The following is a 20905-nucleotide window of genomic DNA, read 5'->3' on the forward strand; positions in this document are numbered from 1 at the left end:
GTAAACCAACATCTGGTCTCTCCCTTGATGAAAGGCTTCAAGGTGCTGTTCCAATCCGAGGGATAATACTTGCACTTCTTCATTGTTTTGACATAATTTAGACATTTTGCTTTTAATGTTTCCACTTGCCTCTTCATTCAGCACTTGCAGGTTTCTTCTCAAAGATTGTAAGTTACTCATGAACTGCTCTTCTCTACATTTCAAATCAGAGAGTTCGCCTTTTATTTGATCTTTCTCCTTGTCAAGTAGTTGTCTGTCCAAGTCAAAGCTGATTTTCATCTGATTATGTTTTTCGCTCTCTTCACTAATGTTGTTCATGGCAGCTTCAATCTCTTCTTTCTTCTTGTTAAGATCATTCCTCAGAGCTTTAAGTTCTCGTCTTTCAGTTTCCAAATCTTTCCTACTGGTTTTGAGTTCTTCTGTTGATCTTTTGAACTCGTCTTCCATGAGATCTTGTTGCTTTTGTTTTAAGGTCATTGTGTTCATGACATTTTCAAGTTTGTCTCTCTCCATCTGAATCTGAAGAGTCAGGTCTTTAATGTTGGTTTTCTCTCTATGTATCTCATTAAACAGACTGTCTGCATGTTCTTTCTTCTTACGAAGCTCAACCTTTGTTTTTTCCAGTTTGTCTCTTTCCTCTGTGATATTCTGTTTCTGCTGTTCTAATATGTAATTTTGTTTCTGGATGTTGTACCTCATCAGCTCCAAGTCCAGTTTCTCTTTCTTCATCATCTCATTGACCTTATTCAGATCCTCCCTGTCTTGATTCAGCCTGGCCTTCTGTTTTTCAATATCTTGTTTTTCCAACAGAAGATGTCGGATCTCTTGACTTTCCATCTGTCCACTCCGGATGGCCATGTCTGACAGGAAACCTCTCAGGGCATCCTTTTCTGTCTGTATGAGATTCTTGTAAACCCACATCTGGTCTCTCCCTTGATGAAAGGCTTCAAGGTGTTGTTCCAATCCGAGGGATAATATTTGCACTTCTTCAATGTTTTGATCTAATTTAGACATTTTGCTTTTAATGTTTCCACTTGCCTCTTCATTCAGCACTTGCAGGTTTCTTCTCAAAGATTGTGAGTTACTCATGAACTGCTCTTCTCTACATTTCAAATCATAGAGTTCGCCTTTCATTTGATCTTTCTCCTCCTCAAGTACTTGTCTCCCCATGTCAAAGATGATCTTCATGTGATTGAGTTTTTCTCTCTCTTCACTGATGTTGTTCCGGGCAGCTTCAATCTCGTCTTTCGTCTTGTGGAGATCATTCCTCAGAATATTCAGTTCTCGTCTTTCTGATTCCAAATCTTTCCTACTGGTTTTGAGTTCTTCTGTTGATCTTTTGAACTCGTCTTCCATGAGATCTTGTTGCTTTTGTTTTAAGGTCATTGTGTTCATGACATTTTCAAGTTTGTCTCTCTCCATCTGAATCTGAAGAGTCAGGTCTTTAATGTTGGTTTTCTCTCTATGTATCTCATTAAACAGACTGTCTGCATGTTCTTTCTTCTTACGAAGCTCAACCTTTGTTTTTTCCAGTTTGTCTCTTTCCTCTGTGATATTCTGTTTCTGCTGTTCTAATATGTAATTTTGTTTCTGGATGTTGTACCTCATCAGCTCCAAGTCCAGTTTCTCTTTCTTCATCATCTCATTGACCTTATTCAGATCCTCCCTGTCTTGATTCAGCCTGGCCTTCTGTTTTTCAATATCTTGTTTTTCCAACAGAAGATGTCGGATCTCTTGACTTTCCATCTGTCCACTCCGGATGGCCATGTCTGACAGGAAACCTCTCAGGGCATCCTTTTCTGTCTGTAGGAGCTTCTTGTAAACCAACATCTGGTCTCTCCCTTGATGAAAGGCTTCAAGGTGTTGTTCCAATCCGAGAGTTAATACTTGCACTTCTTCATTGTTTTGACATGATTCAGACATTTTGCTATTAATGTTTCCACTTGCCTTTTCATTCAGCACTTGCAGGTTTCTTCTCAAAGATTGTAAGTTACTCATGAACTGCTCTTCTCTACATTTCAAATCAGAGAGGTCGCCTTTTATTTGATCTTTCTCCTTGTCAAGTACTTGTCTGTCCAAGTCAAAGCTGATCTTCATCTGATTATGTTTTTCTCTCTCTTCACTAATGTTGTTCATGGCAGCTTCAATCTCTTCTTTCTTCTTATTAAGATCATTCCTCAGAGCTTTAAGTTCTCGTCTTTCAGTTTCCAAATCTTTCCTACTGGTTTTGAGTTCTTCTGTTGATCTTTTGAACTCGTCTTCCATGAGATCTTGTTGCTTTTGTTTTAAGGTCATTGTGTTCATGACATTTTCAAGTTTGTCTCTCTCCATCTGAATCTGAAGAGTCAGATCTTTAATGTTGGTTTTCTCTCTATGTATCTCATGAAACAGACTGTCTGCATGTTCTTTCTTATTATGTAGCTCAGCCTTTATTTTTTCCAGTTTGTCTCTTTCCTCTGTGATATTCTGTTTCTGCTGTTCTAATATGTCATTTTGTTTCTGGATATTGTACCTCGTCAGCTCCAAGTCCAGTTTCTCTTTCTTCATCATCTCATTGACCTTATTCAGATCCTCCCTGTCTTGATTCAGCCTGGCCGTCTGTTTTTCAATATCTTGTTTTTCCAACAGAAGATGTTGCATCCCTTGACTTTCAAGCTGTCCTCTGCGGATGACCATGTCTAACCGGAAACTTCTCAGGGCATCCTTTTCTGCCTGTATAAGTTTCTTGTAAAAAAACATCTGGTCTCTCCCTTGATGAAAGGTTTCAAGGTGTTGTTCCAATCCGAGGGATAATACTTGCACTTCTTCATTGTTTTGACCTAATTCAGACATTTTGCTTTTAATGTTTCCACTTGCCTTTTCATTCAGCACTTGCAGGTTTCTTCTCAAAGATTGTAAGCTACTCATGAACTGTTCTTCTCTACATTTCAAATCAGAGAGTTCGCCTTTTATTTGATCTTTCTCCTTGTCAAGTACTTGTCTGTCCAAGTCAAAGCTGATCTTCATCTGATTATGTTTTTCTCTCTCTTCACTAATGTCGTTCATGGCAGCTTCAATCTCTTCTTTCTTCTTGTTAAGATCATTCCTCAGAGCTTTAAGTACTCGTCTTTCAGTTTCCAAATCTTTCCTACTGGTTTTGAGTTCTTCTGTTGATCTTTTGAAATCATCTTCCATGAGATCTTGTTGTTTTTGTTTTAAGGTCATTGTGTTTATGACATTTTCAAGTTTGCCTCTCTCCATCTGAATCTGAAGAGTCAGGTCTTTAATGTTGGTTTTCTCTCTATGTACCTCATGAAACAGACTGTCTGCCTGTTCTTTCTTATTACGTAGCTCAGCCTTTGTATTTTCCTGCTTGTCTCTTTCCTCTGTGATATTCTGTTTCTGCTGTTCTAATGTGTCATTTTGTTTCTGGATGTTGTACCTCAACAGCTCCAAGTCCAGTTTCTCTTTCTTCATCATCTCATAAACCTTATTCAGATCCTCCCTGTCTTGATTCAGCCTGGCCATCTGTTTTTCAATATCTTGTTTTACCAACAGAAGATGTTGCATCTGTCGACTTTCCATCTGTCCACTCCGGATGGCCATGTCTGACAGGACACCTCTCAGGGCATCCTTTTCTGTCTGTATGAGCTTCTTGTAAACCCACATCTGGTCTCTCCCTTGATGAAAGGCTTCAAGGTGTTGTTCCAATCCGAGGGATAATACTTGCACTTCTTCAATGTTTTGATCTAATTTAGACATTTTGCTTTTAATGTTTCCACTTGCCTTTTCATTCAGCACTTGCAGGTTTCTTCTCAAAGATTGTAAGTTACTCATGAACTGCTCTTCTCTACATTTCAAACCAGAGAGTTCGCCTTTTATTTGATCTTTCTCCTTGTCAAGTAGTTGTCTGTCCAAGTCAAAGCTGATTTTCATCTGATTATGTTTTTCGCTCTCTTCACTAATGTTGTTCATGGCAGCTTCAATCTCTTCTTTCTTCTTGTTAAGATCATTCCTCAGAGATTTGAGTTCTCGTCTTTCAGTTTCCAAATCTTTCCTACTGGTTTTGAGTTCTTCTGTTGATCTTTTGATCTCATCTTCCATGAGATCTTGTTGTTTTTGTTTTAAGGTCATTGCGTTCATGACATTTTCAAGTTTGTCTCTCTCCATCTGAATCTGAAGAGTCAGGTCTTTAATGTTGGTTTTCTCTCTATGTACCTCATGAAACACCCTGTCTGCCTGTTCTTTCTTATTACGTAGCTCAGCCTTTGTATTTTCCAGCTTGTCTCTTTCCTCTGTGATATTCTGTTTCTGCTGTTCTAATGTGTCATTTTGTTTCTGGATGTTGTACCTCATCAGCTCCAAGTCCAGTTTCTCTTTTTTCATCATCTCATTGACCTTATTCAGATCCTCCCTGTCTTGATTCAGCCTGGCCATCTGTTTTTCAATATCTTGTTTTACCAACAGAAGATGTTGCATCTGTCGACTTTCCATCTGTCCACTCCGGATGGCCATGTCTGACAGGACACCTCTCAGGGCATCCTTTTCTGTCTGTATGAGCTTCTTGTAAACCCACATCTGGTCTCTCCCTTGATGAAAGGCTTCAAGGTGTTGTTCCAATCCGAGGGATAATACTTGCACTTCTTCAATGTTTTGATCTAATTTAGACATTTTGCTTTTAATGTTTCCACTTGCCTTTTCATTCAGCACTTGCAGGTTTCTTCTCAAAGATTGTGAGTTACTCATGAACTGCTCTTCTCTATATTTCAAATCATAGAGTTCGCCTTTCATTTGATCTTTCTCCTCCTCAAGTACTTGTCTCCCCATGTCAAAGATGATCTTCATGTGATTGAGTTTTTCTCTCTCTTCACTGATGTTGTTCCGGGCAGCTTCAATCTCGTCTTTCGTCTTGTGGAGATCATTCCTCAGAATATTCAGTTCTCGTCTTTCTGATTCCAAATTAGCCTTAATGGTTTGGAGTTCTTCCGTTTGTCTTTTGAACTTGTCTTCCACAAGTTCTTCACCTTTTCGTTTCAAGGTCATCGTGTTCATGACATTTTCAAGTTTGTCTCTCTCCATCTGAATCTGAAGAGTCAGATCTTTAATGTTGGTTTTCTCTCTATGTATCTCATGAAACAGACTGTCTGCATGTTCTTTCTTATTATGTAGCTCAGCCTTTGTATTTTCCAGCTTGTCTCTTTCCTCTGTGATATTCTGTTTCTGCTGTTCTAATATGTCATTTTGTTTCTGGATGTTGTACCTCATCAGCTCCAAGTCCAGTTTCTCTTTCGTCATCATCTCATTGACCTTATTCAGATCCTCCTTGTCTTGATTCAGCCTGGCCTTTCCTTTTTCAATATTTTGTTTTTCAAACAGAAGATGTCGCATCTCTTCTCTCTGGATGGCCATGTCTGACAGGAAACCTCTCAGGGCATCCTTTTCGGTCTGTAGGAGCTTCTTGTAAACCAACATCTGGTCTCTCCCTTGATGAAAGGCTTCAAGGTGTTGTTCCAATCCGAGGGATAATACTTGCACTTCTTCATTGTTTTGACATAATTTAGACATTTTGCTTTTAATGTTTCCACTTGCCTTTTCATTCAGCACTTGCAGGTTTCTTTTCAAAGATTGTAAGTTACTCATGAACTGCTCTTCTCTACATTTCAAACCAGAGAGTTCGCCTTTTATTTGATCTTTCTCCTTGTCAAGTAGTTGTCTGTCCAAGTCAAAGCTGATTTTCATCTGATTATGTTTTTCTCTCTCTTCACTAATGTTGTTCATGGCAGCTTCAATCTCTTCTTTCTTCTTGTTAAGATCATTCCTCAGAGATTTAAGTTCTCGTCTTTCAGTTTCCAAATCTTTCCTACTGGTTTTGAGTTCTTCTGTTGATCTTTTGATCTCATCTTCCATGAGATCTTGTTGTTTTTGTTTTAAGGTCATTGCGTTCATGACATTTTCAAGTTTGTCTCTCTCCATCTGAATCTGAAGAGTCAGGTCTTTCATGTTGGTTTTCTCTCTATGTACCTCATGAAACACCCTGTCTGCCTGTTCTTTCTTCTTACGTAGCTCGGCCTTTGTTTTTTCCAGTTTGTCTCTTTCCTCTATGATATTCTGTTTCTGCTGTTCTAATATGTCATTTTGTTTCTGGATGTTGTACCTCATCAGCTCCAAGTCCAGTTTCTCTTTCTTCATCATCTCATAAACCTTATTCAGATCCTCCCTGTCTTGATTCAGCCTGGCCATCTGTTTTTCAATATCTTGTTTTACCAACAGAAGATGTTGCATCTGTCGACTTTCCATCTGTCCACTCCGGATGGCCATGTCTGACAGGACACCTCTCAGGGCATCCTTTTCTGTCTGTATGAGCTTCTTGTAAACCCACATCTGGTCTCTCCCTTGATGAAAGGCTTCAAGGTGTTGTTCCAATCCGAGGGATAATACTTGCACTTCTTCAATGTTTTGATCTAATTTAGACATTTTGCTTTTAATGTTTCCACTTGCCTTTTCATTCAGCACTTGCAGGTTTCTTCTCAAAGATTGTAAGTTACTCATGAACTGCTCTTCTCTACATTTCAAACCAGAGAGTTCGCCTTTTATTTGATCTTTCTCCTTGTCAAGTAGTTGTCTGTCCAAGTCAAAGCTGATTTTCATCTGATTATGTTTTTCGCTCTCTTCACTAATGTTGTTCATGGCAGCTTCAATCTCTTCTTTCTTCTTGTTAAGATCATTCCTCAGAGATTTAAGTTCTCGTCTTTCAGTTTCCAAATCTTTCCTACTGGTTTTGAGTTCTTCTGTTGATCTTTTGATCTCATCTTCCATGAGATCTTGTTGTTTTTGTTTTAAGGTCATTGCGTTCATGACATTTTCAAGTTTGTCTCTCTCCATCTGAATCTGAAGAGTCAGGTCTTTAATGTTGGTTTTCTCTCTATGTACCTCATGAAACACCCTGTCTGCCTGTTCTTTCTTATTACGTAGCTCAGCCTTTGTATTTTCCAGCTTGTCTCTTTCCTCTGTGATATTCTGTTTCTGCTGTTCTAATGTGTCATTTTGTTTCTGGATGTTGTACCTCATCAGCTCCAAGTCCAGTTTCTCTTTTTTCATCATCTCATTGACCTTATTCAGATCCTCCCTGTCTTGATTCAGCCTGGCCATCTGTTTTTCAATATCTTGTTTTACCAACAGAAGATGTTGCATCTGTCGACTTTCCATCTGTCCACTCCGGATGGCCATGTCTGACAGGACACCTCTCAGGGCATCCTTTTCTGTCTGTATGAGCTTCTTGTAAACCCACATCTGGTCTCTCCCTTGATGAAAGGCTTCAAGGTGTTGTTCCAATCCGAGGGATAATACTTGCACTTCTTCAATGTTTTGATCTAATTTAGACATTTTGCTTTTAATGTTTCCACTTGCCTTTTCATTCAGCACTTGCAGGTTTCTTCTCAAAGATTGTGAGTTACTCATGAACTGCTCTTCTCTATATTTCAAATCATAGAGTTCGCCTTTCATTTGATCTTTCTCCTCCTCAAGTACTTGTCTCCCCATGTCAAAGATGATCTTCATGTGATTGAGTTTTTCTCTCTCTTCACTGATGTTGTTCCGGGCAGCTTCAATCTCGTCTTTCGTCTTGTGGAGATCATTCCTCAGAATATTCAGTTCTCGTCTTTCTGATTCCAAATTAGCCTTAATGGTTTGGAGTTCTTCCGTTTGTCTTTTGAACTTGTCTTCCACAAGTTCTTCACCTTTTCGTTTCAAGGTCATCGTGTTCATGACATTTTCAAGTTTGCCTCTCTCCATCTGAATCTGAAGAGTCAGATCTTTAATGTTGGTTTTCTCTCTATGTATCTCATGAAACAGACTGTCTGCATGTTCTTTCTTATTACGTAGCTCAGCCTTTGTATTTTCCAGCTTGTCTCTTTCCTCTGTGATATTCTGTTTCTGCTTTTCTAATATGTCATTTTGTTTCTGGATGTTGTACCTCATCAGCTCCAAGTCCAGTTTCTCTTTCGTCATCATCTCATTGACCTTATTCAGATCCTCCTTGTCTTGATTCAGCCTGGCCTTTCCTTTTTCAATATTTTGTTTTTCAAACAGAAGATGTCGCATCTGTTCTCTCTGGATGGCCATGTCTGACAGGAAAGCTCTCAGGGCATCCTTTTCTGTCTGTAGGAGCTTCTTGTAAACCAACATCTGGTCTCTCCCTTGATGAAAGGCTTCAAGGTGTTGTTCCAATCCGAGGGATAATACTTGCACTTCTTCATTGTTTTGACATAATTTACACATTTTGCTTTTAATGTTTCCACTTGCCTTTTCATTCAGCACTTGCAGGTTTCTTCTCAAAGATTGTAGGTTACTCATGAACTGCTCTTCTCTACATTTCAAATCAGAGAGGTCGCCTTTTATTTGATCTTTCTCCTCCTCAAGTACTTGTCTCCCCATGTCAAACATGATCTTCATTTGATTGAGTTTTTCTCTCTCTTCACTGATGTTGTTTCGGGCAGCTTCAATCTCGTCTTTCGTCTTGTGGAGATCATTCCTCAGAATATTCAGTTCTCGTCTTTCTGATTCCAAATTAGCCTTAATGGTTTGGAGTTCTTCCGTTTGTCTTTTGAACTTGTCTTCCACAAGTTCTTCACCTTTTCGTTTCAAGGCCATCGTGTTCATGACATTTTCAAGTTTGCCTCTCTCCATCTGAATCTGAAGAGTCAGATCTTTAATGTTGGTTTTCTCTCTATGTATCTCATGAAACAGACTGTCTGCATGTTCTTTCTTATTACGTAGCTCAGCCTTTGTATTTTCCAGTTTGTCTCTTTCCTCTGTGATATTCTGTTTCTGCTGTTCTAATATGTAATTTTGTTTCTGGATGTTGTACCTCATCAGCTCCAAGTCCAGTTTCTCTTTCGTCATCATCTCATTGACCTTATTCAGATCCTCCTTGTCTTGATTCAGCCTGGCCTTTCCTTTTTCAATATTTTGTTTTTCAAACAGAAGATGTCGCATCTCTTCTCTCTGGATGGCCATGTCTGACAGGAAACCTCTCAGGGCCTCCTTTTCTGTCTGTAGGAGCTTCTTGTAAACCAACATCTGGTCTCTCCCTTGATGAAAGGCTTCAAGGTGTTGTTCCAATCCGAGGGATAATACTTGCACTCCTTCATTGTTTTGACATAATTTACACATTTTGCTTTTAATGTTTCCACTTGCCTTTTCATTCAGCACTTGCAGGTTTCTTCTCAAAGATTGTAAGTTATTCATGAACTGCTCTTGTCTACATTTCAAATCAGAGACTTCACCTTTTATTTGATCTTTCTCCTTGTCAAATACTTGTCTGTCCAAGTCAAAGCTGATCTTCATTTGATTATGTTTTTCTCTCTCTTCACTAATGTTGTTCATGGTAGCGTCAATCTCTTCTTTCTTCTTGTTAAGATCATTCCTCAGAGCTTTAAGTTCTCGTCTTTCAGTTTCCAAATCTTTCCTACTGGTTTTGAGTTCTTCTGCTGATCTTTTGATCTCATCTTCCATGAGATCTTGTTGTTTTTGTTTTAAGGTCATCGTGTTCATGACATTTTCAAGTTTGTCTCTCTCCATCTGAATCTGAAGAGTCAGATCTTTAATGTTGGTTTTCTCTCTATGTATCTCATGAAACAGACTGTCTGCATGTTCTTTCTTATTATGTAGCTCAGCCTTTGTATTTTCCAGCTTGTCTCTTTCCTCTGTGATATTCTGTTTCTGCTGTTCTAATATGTCATTTTGTTTCTGGATGTTGTACCTCATCAGCTCCAAGTCCAGTTTCTCTTTCGTCATCATCTCATTGACCTTATTCAGATCCTCCTTGTCTTGATTCAGCCTGGCCTTTCCTTTTTCAATATTTTGTTTTTCAAACAGAAGATGTCGCATCTCTTCTCTCTGGATGGCCATGTCTGACAGGAAACCTCTCAGGGCATCCTTTTCGGTCTGTAGGAGCTTCTTGTAAACCAACATCTGGTCTCTCCCTTGATGAAAGGCTTCAAGGTGTTGTTCCAATCCGAGGGATAATACTTGCACTTCTTCATTGTTTTGACATAATTTAGACATTTTGCTTTTAATGTTTCCACTTGCCTTTTCATTCAGCACTTGCAGGTTTCTTTTCAAAGATTGTAAGTTACTCATGAACTGCTCTTCTCTACATTTCAAACCAGAGAGTTCGCCTTTTATTTGATCTTTCTCCTTGTCAAGTAGTTGTCTGTCCAAGTCAAAGCTGATTTTCATCTGATTATGTTTTTCTCTCTCTTCACTAATGTTGTTCATGGCAGCTTCAATCTCTTCTTTCTTCTTGTTAAGATCATTCCTCAGAGATTTAAGTTCTCGTCTTTCAGTTTCCAAATCTTTCCTACTGGTTTTGAGTTCTTCTGTTGATCTTTTGATCTCATCTTCCATGAGATCTTGTTGTTTTTGTTTTAAGGTCATTGCGTTCATGACATTTTCAAGTTTGTCTCTCTCCATCTGAATCTGAAGAGTCAGGTCTTTAATGTTGGTTTTCTCTCTATGTACCTCATGAAACACCCTGTCTGCCTGTTCTTTCTTCTTACGTAGCTCGGCCTTTGTTTTTTCCAGTTTGTCTCTTTCCTCTATGATATTCTGTTTCTGCTGTTCTAATATGTCATTTTGTTTCTGGATGTTGTACCTCATCAGCTCCAAGTCCAGTTTCTCTTTCTTCATCATCTCATTGACCTTACTCAGATCCTCCCTGTCTTGATTCAGCCTGGCCTTCCGTTTTTCAATATCTTTTTTTTCCAACAGAAGACGTCGCATCTCTTGACTTTCCATCTGTCCACTCCGCATGGCCATGGCTGACAGGAAACCTCTCAGGGCATCCTTTTCTGTCTGTATGAGCTTCTTGTAAACACACATCTGGTCTCTCCCTTGATGAAAGGTTTCAAGGTGTTGTTCCAATCCGAGGGATAATACTTGCACTTCTTCAATGTTTTGGTCTAATTTAGACATTCTGCTTTTAATGTTTCCACTTGCCTTTTCATTCAGCACTTGCAGGTTTCTTTTCAAAGATTGTGAGTTACTCATGAACTGCTCTTCTCTACATTTCAAATCAGAGAGTTCGCCTTTTATTTGATCTTTCTCCTTGTCAAGTACTTGTCTGTCCAAGTCAAAGCTGATCTTCATCTGATTATGTTTTTCTCTCTCTTCACGAATGTTGTTCATGGCAGCTTCAATCTCTTCTTTCTTCTTGTGGAGATCATTCCTCAGAGCTTTAAGTTCTCGTCTTTCAGTTTCCAAATCTTTCCTACTGGTTTTGAGTTCTTCTGTTGATCTTTTGATCTCGTCTTCCATGAGATCTTCTTGTTTTTGTTTTAAGGTCATCGTGTTCATGACATTTTCAAGTTTGTCTCTCTCCATCTGAATCTGAAGAGTCAGATCTTTAATGTTGGTTTTCTCTCTATGTATCTCATGAAACAGACTGTCTGCATGTTCTTTCTTATTATGTAGCTCAGCCTTTGTATTTTCCAGCTTGTCTCTTTCCTCTGTGATATTCTGTTTCTGCTGTTCTAATATGTCATTTTGTTTCTGGATGTTGTACCTCATCAGCTCCAAGTCCAGTTTCTCTTTCATCATCATCTCATTGACCTTATTCAGATCCTCCTTGTCTTGATTCAGCCTGGCCTTTCCTTTTTCAATATTTTGTTTTTCAAACAGAAGATGTCGCATCTCTTCTCTCTGGATGGCCATGTCTGACAGGAAACCTCTCAGGGCATCCTTTTCGGTCTGTAGGAGCTTCTTGTAAACCAACATCTGGTCTCTCCCTTGATGAAAGGCTTCAAGGTGTTGTTCCAATCCGAGGGATAATACTTGCACTTCTTCATTGTTTTGACATAATTTAGACATTTTGCTTTTAATGTTTCCACTTGCCTTTTCATTCAGCACTTGCAGGTTTCTTTTCAAAGATTGTAAGTTACTCATGAACTGCTCTTCTCTACATTTCAAACCAGAGAGTTCGCCTTTTATTTGATCTTTCTCCTTGTCAAGTAGTTGTCTGTCCAAGTCAAAGCTGATTTTCATCTGATTATGTTTTTCTCTCTCTTCAATAATGTTGTTCATGGCAGCTTCAATCTCTTCTGTCTTCTTGTTAAGATCATTCCTCAGAGATTTAAGTTCTCGTCTTTCAGTTTCCAAATCTTTCCTACTGGTTTTGAGTTCTTCTGTTGATCTTTTGATCTCATCTTCCATGAGATCTTGTTGTTTTTGTTTTAAGGTCATTGCGTTCATGACATTTTCAAGTTTGTCTCTCTCCATCTGAATCTGAAGAGTCAGGTCTTTAATGTTGGTTTTCTCTCTATGTATCTCATGAAACAGACTGTCTGCATGTTCTTTCTTATTATGTAGCTCAGCCTTTGTATTTTCCAGCTTGTCTCTTTCCTCTGTGATATTCTGTTTCTGCTGTTCTAATATGTCATTTTGTTTCTGGATGTTGTACCTCATCAGCTCCAAGTCCAGTTTCTCTTTCATCATCATCTCATTGACCTTATTCAGATCCTCCTTGTCTTGATTCAGCCTGGCCTTTCCTTTTTCAATATTTTGTTTTTCAAACAGAAGATGTCGCATCTCTTCTCTCTGGATGGCCATGTCTGACAGGAAACCTCTCAGGGCATCCTTTTCGGTCTGTAGGAGCTTCTTGTAAACCAACATCTGGTCTCTCCCTTGATGAAAGGCTTCAAGGTGTTGTTCCAATCCGAGGGATAATACTTGCACTTCTTCATTGTTTTGACATAATTTAGACATTTTGCTTTTAATGTTTCCACTTGCCTTTTCATTCAGCACTTGCAGGTTTCTTTTCAAAGATTGTAAGTTACTCATGAACTGCTCTTCTCTACATTTCAAACCAGAGAGTTCGCCTTTTATTTGATCTTTCTCCTTGTCAAGTAGTTGTCTGTCCAAGTCAAAGCTGATTTTCATCTGATTATGTTTTTCTCTCTCTTCAATAATGTTGTTCATGGCAGCTTCAATCTCTTCTGTCTTCTTGTTAAGATCATTCCTCAGAGATTTAAGTTCTCGTCTTTCAGTTTCCAAATCTTTCCTACTGGTTTTGAGTTCTTCTGTTGATCTTTTGATCTCATCTTCCATGAGATCTTGTTGTTTTTGTTTTAAGGTCATTGCGTTCATGACATTTTCAAGTTTGTCTCTCTCCATCTGAATCTGAAGAGTCAGGTCTTTAATGTTGGTTTTCTCTCTATGTACCTCATGAAACACCCTGTCTGCCTGTTCTTTCTTATTACGTAGCTCAGCCTTTGTATTTTCCAGCTTGTCTCTTTCCGCTGTGATATTCTGTTTCTGCTGTTCTAATGTGTCATTTTGTTTCTGGATGTTGTACCTCATCAGCTCCAAGTCCAGTTTCTCTTTCTTCAACATCTCATTGACCTTATTCAGATCCTCCCTGTCTTGATTCAGCCTGGCCATCTGTTTTTCAATATCTTGTTTTTCCAACAGAAGATGTTGCATCTGTTGACTTTCCATCTGTCCACTCCGGATGGCCATGTCTGACAGGAAACCTCTCAGGGCATCCTTTTCTGTCTGTAGGAGCTTCTTGTAAACCCACATCTGGTCTCTCCCTTGTAGAAAGGCTTCAAGGTGTTGTTCCAATCTGAGGGATAATACTTGCACTTCTTCACTGTTTTGATCTAATTTAGACATTTTGCTTTTAATGTTTCCACTTGCCTTTTCATTCAGCACTTGCAGGTTTCTTCTCAAAGATTGTGAGTTACTCATGAACTGCTCTTCTCTATATTTCAAATCAGAGAGTTCGCCTTTCATTTGATCTTTCTCCTCCTCAAGTACTTGTCTACCCATGTCAAAGATGATCTTCATTTGATTGAGTTTTTCTCTCTCTTCACTGATGTTGTTCCGGGCAGCTTCAATCTCGTCTTTCGTCTTGTGGAGATCATTCCTCAGAATATTCAGTTCTCGTCTTTCTGATTCCAAATTAGCCTTAATGGTTTGGAGTTCTTCCGTTTGTCTTTTGAACTTGTCTTCCACAAGTTCTTCACCTTTTCGTTTCAAGGTCATCGTGTTCATGACATTTTCAAGTTTGCCTCTCTCCATCTGAATCTGAAGAGTCAGATCTTTAATGTTGGTTTTCTCTCTATGTATCTCATGAAACAGTCTGTCTGCATGTTCTTTCTTATTACGTAGCTCAGCCTTTGTATTTTCCAGCTTGTCTCTTTCTTCTGTGATATTCTGTTTCTGCTGTTCTAATATGTCATTTTGTTTCTGGATGTTGTACCTCATCAGCTCCAAGTCCAGTTTCTCTTTCGTCATCATCTCATTGACCTTATTCAGATCCTCCTTGTCTTGATTCAGCCTGGCCTTTCCTTTTTCAATATTTTGTTTTTCAAACAGAAGATGTCGCATCGGTTGTCTCTGGATGGCCATGTCTGACAGGAAACCTCTCAGGGAATCCTTTTCTGTCTGTAGGAGCTTCTTGTAAACCAACATCTGGTCTCTCCCTTGATGAAAGGCTTCAAGGTGTTGTTCCAATCCGAGGGATAATACTTGCACTCCTTCATTGTTTTGACATAATTTAGACATTTTGCTTTTAATGTTTCCAGTTGCCTTTTCATTCAGCACTTGCAGGTTTCTTCTCAAAGATTGTAAGTTACTCATGAACTGCTCTTGTCTACATTTCAAATCAGAGAGTTCACCTTTTATTTGATCTTTCTCCTTGTCAAATACTTGTCTGTCCAAGTCAAAGCTGATCTTCATTTGATTATGTTTTTCTCTCTCTTCACTAATGTTGTTCATGGTAGCTTCAATCTCTTCTTTCTTCTTGTTAAGATCATTCCTCAGAGCTTTAAGTTCTCGTCTTTCAGTTTCCAAATCTTTCCTACTGGTTTTGAGTTCTTCTGTTGATCTTTTGATCTCGTCTTCCATGAGATCTTGTTGTTTTTGTTTTAAGGTCATCGTGTTCATGACATTTTCAAGTTTGTCTCTCTCCATCTGAATCTGAAGAGTCAGATCTTTAATGCTGGTTTTCTCTCTATGTATCTCATGAAACTGACTGTCTGCATGTTCTTTCTTCTTACGTAGCTCAGCCTTTGTTTTTTCCAGTTTGTCTCTTTCCTCTGTGATATTCTGTTTCTGCTGTTCTAATGTGTCATTTTGTTTCTGGATGTTGTACCTCATCAGCTCCAAGTCCAGTTTCTCTTTCTTCATCATCTCATTGACCTTACTCAGATCCTCCCTGTCTTGATTCAGCCTGGCCTTCCGTTTTTCAATATCTTTTTTTTCCAACAGAAGACGTCGCATCTCTTGACTTTCCATCTGTCCACTCCGGATGGCCATGTCTGACAGGAAACCTCTCAGGCCATCCTTTTCTGTCTGTATGAGCTTCTTGTAAACCCACATCTGGTCTTTCCCTTGATGAAAGGTTTCAAGGTGTTGTTCCAATCCGAGGGATAATACTTGCACTTCTTCAATGTTGTGGTCTAATTTAGACATTCTGCTTTTAATGTTTCCACTTGCCTTTTCATTCAGCACTTGCAGGTTTCTTCTCAAAGATTGTGAGTTACTCATGAACTGCTCTTCTCTATATTTCAAATCATAGAGTTCGCCTTTCATTTGATCTTTCTCCTCCTCAAGTACTTGTCTACCCATGTCAAAGATGATCTTCATTTGATTGAGTTTTTCTCTCTCTTCACTGATGTTGTTTCGGGCAGCTTCAATCTCGTCTTTCGTCTTGTGGAGATCATTCCTCAGAATATTCAGTTCTCGTCTTTCTGATTCCAAATTAGCCTTAATGGTTTGGAGTTCTTCCGTTTGTCTTTTGAACTTGTCTTCCACAAGTTCTTCACCTTTTCGTTTCAAGGCCATCGTGTTCATGACATTTTCAAGTTTGCCTCTCTCCATCTGAATCTGAAGAGTCAGATCTTTAATGTTGGTTTTCTCTCTATGTATCTCATGAAACAGACTGTCTGCATGTTCTTTCTTATTACGTAGCTCAGCCTTTGTATTTTCCAGTTTGTCTCTTTCCTCTGTGATATTCTGTTTCTGCTGTTCTAATATGTAATTTTGTTTCTGGATGTTGTACCTCATCAGCTCCAAGTCCAGTTTCTCTTTCGTCATCATCTCATTGACCTTATTCAGATCCTCCTTGTCTTGATTCAGCCTGGCCTTTCCTTTTTCAATGTTTTGTTTTTCAAACAGAAGATGTCGCATCTCTTCTCTCTGGATGGCCATGTCTGACAGGAAACCTCTCAGGGCCTCCTTTTCTGTCTGTAGGAGCTTCTTGTAAACCAACATCTGGTCTCTCCCTTGATGAAAGGCTTCAAGGTGTTGTTCCAATCCGAGGGATAATACTTGCACTCCTTCATTGTTTTGACATAATTTACACATTTTGCTTTTAATGTTTCCACTTGCCTTTTCATTCAGCACTTGCAGGTTTCTTCTCAAAGATTGTAAGTTATTCATGAACTGCTCTTGTCTACATTTCAAATCAGAGAGTTCACCTTTTATTTGATCTTTCTCCTTGTCAAATACTTGTCTGTCCAAGTCAAAGCTGATCTTCATTTGATTATGTTTTTCTCTCTCTTCACTAATGTTGTTCATGGTAGCTTCAATCTCTTCTTTCTTCTTGTTAAGATCATTCCTCAGAGCTTTAAGTTCTCGTCTTTCAGTTTCCAAAACTTTCCTACTGGTTTTGAGTTCTTCTGCTGATCTTTTGATCTCGTCTTCCATGAGATCTTGTTGTTTTTGTTTTAAGGTCATCGTGTTCATGACATTTTCAAGTTTGTCTCTCTCCATCTGAATCTGAAGAGTCAGATCTTTAATATTGGTTTTCTCTCTATGTATCTCATGAAATAGACTGTCTGCATGTTCTTTCTTCTCACGTAGCTCAGCCTTCGTATTTTCCAGTTTGTCTCTTTCCTCTGTGATATTCTGTTTCTGCTGTTCTAATATGTCATTTTGTTTCTGGATGTTGTACCTCATCAGCTCCAAGTCCAGTTTCTCTTTCTTCATCATCTCATTGACCTTATTCAGATCCTCCCTGTCTTGATTCAGCCTGGCCTTCTGTTTTTCAGTAACTTGTTTTTCCAAAAGAAGAGTTTCTCGTTTCTCTTTCTTCTCATGTATCTCATGAAACAGACTGTCTGCATGTTCTTTCCCCTTTTGTCGTTCAGCCGTTTTGATTTCCAACTTTTTTTTTTCCTCTTTCATAAATTGTTTGTCTTCTTTACTCTCTAAGACTTTCATCCCATCAATGTTCTTGTCTTTTTCTCTTTCAAGCTTCAGTTTTATGATCTCTAGTTCATCCCTTTCTCTAATGATCCCATCAAGTTGCTGGTCAATCTCCCTTCTCTTCTTCTGTGTCTCCCTCTTGAGAGCAATTTTTTCTCCTCTGACCTCAGCCCACATATTTTGAACTTCACACCCTTTTCGTAAGCCTTTCTTAATCATCTGTTGATTTTCTCTTTTTTTGATTTCTAACTCAGACCTTAACACTTCCATCGCTCTTCTTTCCCTTTTTATGTTCTCTAGTGTAATTTCAAGCTCCAGTTTTTGTTTTCGGATAGCTTCCCACATGTGAACCATTTCATCCCTCTCTGCATTCACCTGTATAGTCATTTTTTCAAAGTTCATCTTTATCTGAGATTTGATTCTGTTCAAGCTGTCTTTGATGGTTGTGTTTGCAGCCTTTACTGCATTGAACTCTTCTATTTGGTTCTTTAAATTTGCATTTACATTTTCAAGATTCACCAATTCCCCCCAAATTATTTCCAAATGTAAATTAATCTTTTGTCTCATGTTTTGAGGGTCAATAACTGAATTGGAGACTTTAGAGCTTTGGTACATAATTTCAGCTGTCTTCATGATGCATTTAACCTCTTGCTTTACCAGCCCTTCTTTTTCTTGTTTTGTGTATACATGGACAACAATATTCTTGCCTTTGTTACTTTGCTTTCCATCACCTATCTCATCCTTTATCCTCATAATTTCTAACTCATCCCTTTCTCTCATGGTTTTCTCCAGTCTTTGGTCTAATTCTCTTCTTCTCTTAGCAGTATCTTTCCTCAGTAATTTCTTTTGTCTTGGTAATTCTTTCCACATTATTTCACTCTCCTCCTTTTGTCTCATCCTTTTTCTAACTATCCGTTTACTTTCTTTTTTCTTTGCTTCAAGCTCTGTTATCACCAGCTCCATTTCTCTCATTTCTCTTTTGTTCATATGGACAAGCTCTAATTTCTGTCTTGCCATACTCCCCCGTAAATGGTTCATCTCATGTATTTCTGCCTCAGCTTGTTGTCTTGCTATTCTCACATTCTGCTTCTCTGCTTGAATGTGTTGTTTCAGCACTCCATTATCTTCTCTCTCAGTCTTCTGTTTCAGTTGTTCACTTAATGATTTTTGAAGTTGCTCAATTTCACAGTTTTTTTGATCCAAATGGTCCATAATTAGTTTCATGTTCTCCTCAAGTTTCTGGTTTTCAAATCTCAGTCTGACAGTTTCATTTTCCATTTCCTCCATTTCTATGGCCATTCTGGTTTTCTTCATTTGTTTAATTTCTTTATCTGTTCCCATTCTGACGCTTTTCCTTAAGTCTCTGTTCTCTCTCTCAGTATTTTCCAAGAAAGGTTTTCTATGGTTTTGCTGCCTGATTTCATTTTTGATTTTTTTAAGCTCAGCTCTTTCTTGGGATATTAAGAGATTGCTGTTTTCAATGCTTTTTTTTGCAGCCTCAATTGTATAGTTCAGGTCCTCTAACTGTCTCAGTTTTACTTTGGTCTCTTTCAAAATTATCTCAATGACTTCACCTTTCTTTCTGCTTTTTGTACACATTTTCTCAATGGTGCACTTTACTTTTGCCATTTTCTCCAACTTCTGCCCAACCACTTCAGTTAGCTTCTTGATATGTATTTTTAAAATATGTAGTTCGTCTCTCTCTATCAATGTTTTCTCTAACCTCTGATCCAGCTCTCTTCTCTGTTTCTTTCCTGCTGTTTGCATCCATTTCATGTTGTCCATTTCTTCTTTCAGGTGCATTTCACATTTCCTCATTTCAGTAATGAACATTTTCAAAAGCTCTTGGAATTGTTTAATGTCTTCTAGCAAACCTTCAATTGCATTGCCTTCATCCTTGTGATCTTTATTTATGTTACTTTCTTCAGTTTGGTCTTCAAATTCTAGTGCAACTAATCTTATGATTTCTTGTGTACTATAAATCTCTGTCCTTAATCTTTGTAAATCAGCGCTTCCTGAGTCCTTTTTAGAAGCACCTCTATCCATCTCCTCAGGATGTATTTGTTGATCTTCTCTTGACTCCTGAATTTGTTTTTGCTTCTCAACATCCAGTCTCCTCAAGTCAGACTTATCAGCTAATTCTTGTCTCACCATATTGCCTTTCTCCTCTTTTTGCATTTGATTTTCATATTCTAAAACATTGGTGATTACCCTCAAAATATCTCTGTAATCTGTTTCCTTAAGGAGTCTAGGCACTATTTCTTCTACATCTCCAGTTTCCCTGAATGTGTTTTGTAGCCCAGTCTTAGTCTCTGGTCTCTGGCTCTGCAGGTTATTTATTTCTATAAATAGCCTTTTTACCTCTTCATTTCTGTCCTTCATGTACTTCATCGCATACATTATTTGCTCCCTCATTTTCCCCTCTCTCTCCTTGAGTTTCGATATCTGATTTTCCACATTCACCTTTTCTCTTACCTTCCCTAGTAATTCAATCTGATCATCATCCATTAATATGTCTTGATGAATTTCTGTCTGCATCCGTAAGAAAACATTCTGCTTTTCCTTCACGTCCACACCAAATAAATTGAGGTCTTGAGCCTGTTTGTGCTCTGAATGCATATACACCTGCTTTGTTATTTCTTTACTTTTATGCTGATCTCCTAATGGTTCATATTGTTGCAAATACATGGCCTCTTTTGCAATTTCATCTTCTGTTCCATTTTTGTTTGACAAGATTTCAAATGTTTGATCTCTGAGAGAGTCTCCGTGTATTTCTTTCTGTGGTTCTTGTTTAGATGCGTTGACTGAACAAGCCATTTTGATTGCAGATTCTGTTGATATCCATTTGCTGACCCGAGTTTTCATGGAAGTCACCTCATCCTTCATAAAAAAGAAAGAGTGGTCATTGTTTCCATTGTTTCAATTTAACTTAGTCAGATATATGGGAATAATTCCTCCACTGCTGCTACCTGCCATAGGAACATGGTAGTGGGTAATAATTCTGGGATGCATAAAACCCCAAATCCCAGAATCATTAAACCCATTACCATTTTCCGGAGACAGGTAGCAGTGGTGTAGAAAATATTACATTTTTTTACTCGAGTGAAAGTAGTCGTACAAGATTTGCATTGCATTTAAATGAATGTAGGTCATTATAAAAAGATTCAATGTAAATATTTATGGGTAATGTTCAGATGCAAGATGTAATGTAAAGGAACAAAACACTAATATGCTAATGCTAATATGTGGACCCAAAGTCACAATGAATGTATCCTACTTACAAGTATTTTGTGTATTTTAGCTGTCAGCGGTCTAACAATTCTGTATTCAATATGCATTGCCCCAAACCCATCCATGGTCCTGAATTTCAGCTGTCTAAAAGTTGCTCTACTGAGCTAAACTGACAGTAGTCTGTTTCTGTGCCTGCACCTTTAAATGCTAATGAGCTCCCTCTGTCAACGCCTACTTGGAGAGCCCTTCCCCCTCTGTCACTCTCAGGGAGGGGGATCCCCTTGCGTTAGCAGTAGCATGCGCTAATGTTTACGGTGGATGTAACGCCATGGCTCACTGATATTTTTTTCATTCTACCATACCAGTTTGACCCAGAATCGGACCAAGAAGGAGGAGGCTCCTTGAGAAGTACAGATTCGGTGGCTGCAGCAGGACGTTTCAGAATGGTTAGTGTGCTTGAATAATGTTAGTTTGTTCGTATGTG

The 20905-nt window shown here is 38.6% G+C and overlaps 1 protein-coding gene across 1 annotated transcript in view; it reads right to left on the reverse strand.

Annotated features, from left to right (window-relative positions):
* Positions 1–20905, reverse strand: part of LOC119031591 — a 41982-nt gene that overhangs the window by 6510 nt on the left and 14567 nt on the right. The window contains exon 3 of the mRNA XM_037120168.1: positions 695–20070. Coding sequence (XP_036976063.1) covers positions 695–20070 — 19376 coding nt within the window. The remainder of the gene's footprint in view (positions 1–694; positions 20071–20905) is intronic.

The sequence above is a fragment of the Acanthopagrus latus genome, chromosome 13, assembly GCF_904848185.1.
Source record: "Acanthopagrus latus isolate v.2019 chromosome 13, fAcaLat1.1, whole genome shotgun sequence".
In the NCBI taxonomy this organism is placed as follows: Eukaryota; Metazoa; Chordata; class Actinopteri; order Spariformes; family Sparidae; genus Acanthopagrus; species Acanthopagrus latus.